At 39.0% G+C, this 6,000-nt stretch overlaps 1 protein-coding gene across 2 annotated transcripts in view; it reads left to right on the forward strand.

Annotated features, from left to right (window-relative positions):
- usp28 (ubiquitin specific peptidase 28) overlaps positions 1-4,561 on the forward strand; it is a 30,275-nt gene extending 25,714 nt beyond the window's left edge. For both annotated transcript variants that reach the window (XM_029278598.2, XM_065963112.1), the window contains exons 25-26: positions 1,385-1,583; positions 2,867-4,561. In XM_029278598.2, the coding sequence (XP_029134431.2) occupies positions 1,385-1,583; positions 2,867-3,042 (375 nt within the window). In that variant the 3' untranslated portion in view covers positions 3,043-4,561. The remainder of the gene's footprint in view (positions 1-1,384; positions 1,584-2,866) is intronic.
- Positions 4,562-6,000: the final 1,439 nt, after the last annotated feature.

Raw genomic sequence — 6,000 nt, forward strand, 5'->3', positions numbered from 1 at the left:
ATGTGTGGTGAATCATGAAAACACTGAATTCAATCCATCCTGTTCAGGCTAAAGTGAAAATAACACATTTTTTAAAGGAATAACACTCTTTTATTTATGTACTTTGTGTACATAAGCAGTTTTTTTTTTACCTGCACTGGATGAAACGTCCCTCAAAGGTGGCCATCTTGTTGCAACAATCAATACTCATCTGATATTTCATGATTATTGGCAAATAGTTGCTGACATATTCAGGTCTGTTATGATGCACCATGGGAGGATAAGTTACTGGTATGTTAAAAAAAATACCCAATGTTTATACACAGGTGATACTATCAGATAATACCTTTTTTTTATTGTATAAAAGGATGAAATAATTTGTTTTCAAACATAAAACCTTATATGGATATGAGATTGTACCATGTTTTTATATATGGTAGTTATAGACCTATTATTTGTCGCCTGTTGTTTTAATAACTGTCTACTCTAAGACAGTGGTTCTCAACTGGTGGGTCGGGACCCAAAAGTGGGTCCCAGAAGCGTTTTTAGTGGGTCATGAATCTGTGCCTGGGAAAAAAAAAACCTGTATCAAAGTCTATAAATTGATTTTAAACATATTTGTCTTGTACCATTTCATTACTCTGCGTTACATGTGTTAAAACTGCACGATTTGTCATTAAATAACGCGGATTGGTTGAAAAATATCGTACATTTGGGAAGCGATTTGTCATGAAGCAGTTGGTGGTGGATCCTGAGGCTACACCAATGACAACCACTGCTCTAGGATGATATTAAATAATGTGTTTATAAAATTTGTCCTGGAATAAGTCCTTGATAAAATGAGGACAAACAGGAGGCTATGAACATGACGCACTTGACTTATGGTTCTAAGAATAGTTCCCATAGTTCAGACGTTGCAGTCAACAATGCTGATTAAGCTCTTTTGACTTCTTGCTCAAAGTCTTTGAGAAAACAATCTCACTAAAAATTCCGAAAAAAAGTAACTTTTCTGCAGCTTTGAATCAGAGTCACATGAACTTCAGGCTGCGAGCCAACATGAAAGTGATTATTTCAGGTGATCAGGACAAACATAGAAGCTTAGAAATTCTTCAATCTTAATTCAAATAAGATGACACGTATTGGATCTTTTTAAGAAGTTAAAGATCAGCTACCTAATAGACCATTTGGTGAGATTGTTTTGTTGTCACATGATATGTAATCATACTGTAGCGTACGGTGTTATTAGTATCAACGCACTATTCGATGTGTGTTTATTTTTTGCTGTGTTTAATGAGCATTTGTTACAAACCAATCAAACACAACACAATAAATACAGAGCAAAACTTTTAACAATAACCTTTCACTCTCCCCGCCGTCCTTCTCTTTCCCAACGTCTTCCATTCAGGCGTTAAATGAAAGTGCGTCCCGCATGTTCTGCAGCGGTGAGGAGACCAGTGTGGAGGAGGGCGTCTCCATCATGGATGAGGCCATCATCCCCTGCCTTCACCTGATGAGCCGAGACTCGTCTTTATCCCAGGAGGACCGGGACGCCATGGAGAACATCCGCAGCCACTGGTGCTGCTGTCTGGGCCAAGACATGGAGGGTGAGATTATTAATTCATTCACACATTTTAAAACTTTTCACACTGGGACCAACCAAGATTTGTCTCTCATTTGTTCTTAACAATTGTCCTTATAAGAGATAACCTGTTCTTTAACTCAGAATTGTCTGCACCTGTGTTCTTAAATTGATGAATGCCATGTCCACATAAGATGGGATCTGGTGTCAGTTTTTCCTGATTATCACAGAAAAATGCTCCTGCAATGCCCAGGAAAAAAAGGCATGGGAAGATTTTAATAAGGCAGTTTTTTTCTCACCACTGTAACTTTTGCTGCTTTGCTAAAGTGCTCATGATGGATAGGCCGGGTCTTTGTAATATAACAATAAGTAAGTAAGGTCTTTTACCTGCTTTTTTTAACATAACAATGAGTAAGGTCTTTAACCTGCTTTTTTTAAACATAACAAAGAGTAAGGTCTTTAACCTGCTTTTTGTGAAGTGTCTCGAGATAACACTTGTTATGAGTTGACGCTATACAAATAAAAATTGATTGATTGATTGATTGACTGCACAGGGCTGTGTGCACACATGAATCAATATAGAGACTTGGGGATTCCCCAAATTAAAAAAAACAAACAAATTAAAAACTGAAAGTGTTTGTGCACTGGACCCCAAATGTAAACATTACTTTAATCGCTCTGAAAGGGATGCTGGAAATTAAAAAAAAAATTCCTTGCCATACAGTAAGGTTATTTAACTGCACTTCATCCATCCATCCATTATCTTTACCGCTTTACCCGACGGGGTCGCAGGGGGCTGGAGCCAATCCCAGTTGTCATTAGGCGACAGGCGGGGTACAGTACCCCCCTGGACTGTTTGTCAGTCAATCACAGGACTGACATATAGAGACAGAGAAATAGCCACACTCACATTCACACCTATTGGCAATTTTGAACATGGGGATTTAAACCAGGAACCTCCTCGCTGTGAGGCAACAGCCCCTAACCACTACACCACCATGCAGCCCCTTTTGTAAAGTGTCTTGAAATAACATTTGAAAGATTGACTGATCACAAACTGGTTCTACCTAAAAAAAAAAAAATACTATATATCCCTAATAGTCTCCAAAAGTTCCACAGACAAAAAAACAACTGAAAAACCTATCAGTACAAATGTCAAACTAAAACCAAGCACAAAATCAAATCAATAACTAGCACTACACCCTGAACACATTAAATTTTAGCCAGGTCAAAACCTACATTGATATGAACACTTACAATACTACAATAAACCTCCCATTTCTCCTCCTGTTCTTCTTTTGGTTTCAGCCTCTTTGCAGGTGAAGCTGGGCGAGTTTCTTCCCAGGGTTCTGGACGGCTCAGCTGAGACTGTAGTTCTTAAAGACCCGCCAAAAGTCCACGTCAACCAGGCCCACGACCTGTGCAGCCGCCTGGCGGCCGTCATGGGCTCCATCGACAACACCTCGGTAGTCACTGTGAAGTAAAACCCTGAATGAGACCCTCGACAACCTCCTCGAGCCGTGCATCCCCACCTGCAAGCAACTTTACTGATGGATCGTTTTCTGCAGACAGACTGTGGTTGAGACCGAGTGTAGATTTCCATTTGCCAAATAATTTAATTTTATCTGCAGGATTAGCACAGCCTGTTCATATCATTATGATGTTTTAACACAGAAAGCTGCGGGCAACCTTTAGGGGTAACATACCAGTATTAACTAGATCAATGGGTTTAATTCAATTCAATTGAATTTTATTTGTATAGCACATTTCATACAAACGTAAACTCAATGTGCTGTACAGAAGACAAAAAAATAATAAACAAAAACAAGACAAAAAACATCAAAAAACAAAATAAAATGATAATAATAAATTAAGAAGTGGATTCAAGAGCTCCCTTTAAACCTAAACATATTTGTAGGCCTCTGCAGGACAATTGTAACAGTATCAGTGAATCATAGCGGCCTCCAGGAGCAGCAGAAAAAGTACAAAAACTCTAGCTCCAAAGTAAAGATGATATTTTCCTCAGACCTGCAGAAACTGGCGACCCCAATGCAACTGTTGGGTTTAAAAAAACAAAACATGTTAACATCCCAAACACATGAGTTCTACCTCCACAGGCTTGCAGGTTGCCACCATCATGGCCAGTTGTGGTTTATGTCGTGGCTTTTGACCTTTGTTAATAATAACAGTCCTGTGTGGAGGTGAGCTTCTCGTTAGTGTTGAATTCACCATTCAAACGTTTCAGAGGACGTCAGAAGTGTAACTCTGTGGAGCTCAGACATGAACTCTTCTATCGGCCGGCCAACTCTCAAACAAAACTAAAAAACTGGCATTAACTCGACTGTCGCTCAAAACCACAGGAAGTGACTACAGGATCTGTTGTTGTGTTGCTAAGCAGTGTGAACGCACAAAACGTTGTTTATAGAGGGCAGAAATACATTTTAAAAAAGCACTAGATTTATACTGCACAATAACATACTGTTTATGAGCTTTTTTGAATATATGTTTTATATTTCTTTTTATTTTCCTATACAGATTCTAGGATGTGTTACATGTAGGTGAAGCTAGAAAGAAAGATATCTACTGAGCTGTTATGCATAGAAATTACTCATGACGGGGCATTTTGTGCAATTAAGAAAATAATGAACTGCTGCGCCAGCTGATGCACGGGCTCCAGTAAATCTGATGATTAGTTACAACTCTTGTTACACGTTTGACAGCGCCTCATGGTCACCCCCCTTGCTCAGCAGACGTGCCTTTTCTCCTCTTTGTGAGGAGTTCTTTGCAAACCATGCAAATGCCTTTAAAGGGAAAGTCACAAGATGAAGTCCCTTTTCTGTGTTGTTCCATATGCAACAAAGTCTCATGAATGAATTCTCTGAATAACGATTTTCATGACAGCAACGTGGAGCCTCTCTGGTAGCCAATCCTTGCTGCTGATTTTAACTCTGCTATTTCATCTGTTGTCTTTGACGACACTCAATAAATATTTTAAATATTCCATTTTCGCCTCTTTTTTTTTATCGACTTTCTTTTTTTATCTTTTATCGGCCGGCCAACTCTCAAACACAAACACACTGCATATACTCACAGAGCAATCGTTCTCAACCCCTGAAGCCTCAGAACCCACCACCAACTCCTTCATGAGAAATTGTGGCCCAACTGTCCGACATTTTTCAGCCATTAAGATTCAAAGATAAACCACCTATAATGGTACAAAACATGAGACAGAACAAAGGAACAGAACAAAACAAACACATTTGAAAAGCGCTTCATTTACTTTTTGACACAATTATTTTTCAAGGCACACCTTCGTGACCCATTGAAAACTGCTCTGCGACACCACTTTTGGGTCCCGACCCACCAATTGAGAACCACTGCACTCAAGAACCAAATATTCATTGATATGCACCTAAAAAAAACGCTTGAATGCCCAATTTAGTCCTGATTGTATGGACTAGCTGGTTGTTATTAGAGTTAACTGGACCTTTTTTTAAGTATTGAGAAAAAGACTTCTGGGTTATTTGTAATAGGCTTTGTTACTTCCACAGACTCACTGATAAACCCTGGCTATTTCTAGTAAAACAAACTGATTTTTTCAAATCATGCACCGGTTTAAACCGCGCACGCACAGCAGAGACATCGCAGGTTCAACATCTCTATATGTGCTCTGACCACGTCTCAGCGTTGGTGCTGGAATTCTGTTGTTGTCATGGCTTTAAGTGGCCACAGCACACATAATCTTCCTAAAGTCACATAAGACTCTTTGATCTATGTGAGTAAAACTGCCACAATCAAGTTCTGTGTCCATTATAGAACAAAGTATTTAACATTAATCAAGCTTTAATGCACATCAAAGACATAATTATACTCAGATTAAGACAATTATACTACAGAGTCAGAGTCTTTGGTATGGCAGATTCCATTCTGATTTTCCTTTGTCTGTGTTTTCTGCTCTGACGCTTGATGTGTGATGACCAAGTTCAGGGGGGCAGCTGATAATATATCTAGAGCTGTTTTCAACTTGTTATTGTTTTATCATTTGAGGAATGTGGTGCCATATATGTGTTGTTATCACGTACCAAAAGTAGAAGTAATTTAGTTCTGTAGTTCTGCTTCACACCCCACACTGGTGTTGTCAGCCATTGCTCACTATTTAATGTAAACAGTGTACCTGTGTTGTTACCATCATGGGTACAGGAGTATGACTTAGGGCATCCACAGGATGTTTTGGGCACAGTATTACATTTTAAATCTCTCTCCTCTCCTCCTGCATCATTGAACATTTCTCATGGGTTGCATGACATAACAAAATCGTCTACATTTGGTTACATCACTTGCCACACTTGCATCCTTCTTTAAACAAAAACAAAAAAAAAAGAAAAGAAAAGGAAAAAGTCGACAAAGTATGATTGAAAGAACCCCTGACAATGTGCCGGTGC

Source organism: Labrus bergylta, chromosome 14, assembly GCF_963930695.1.
Source record: "Labrus bergylta chromosome 14, fLabBer1.1, whole genome shotgun sequence".
Classification (NCBI taxonomy): domain Eukaryota; kingdom Metazoa; phylum Chordata; class Actinopteri; order Labriformes; family Labridae; genus Labrus; species Labrus bergylta.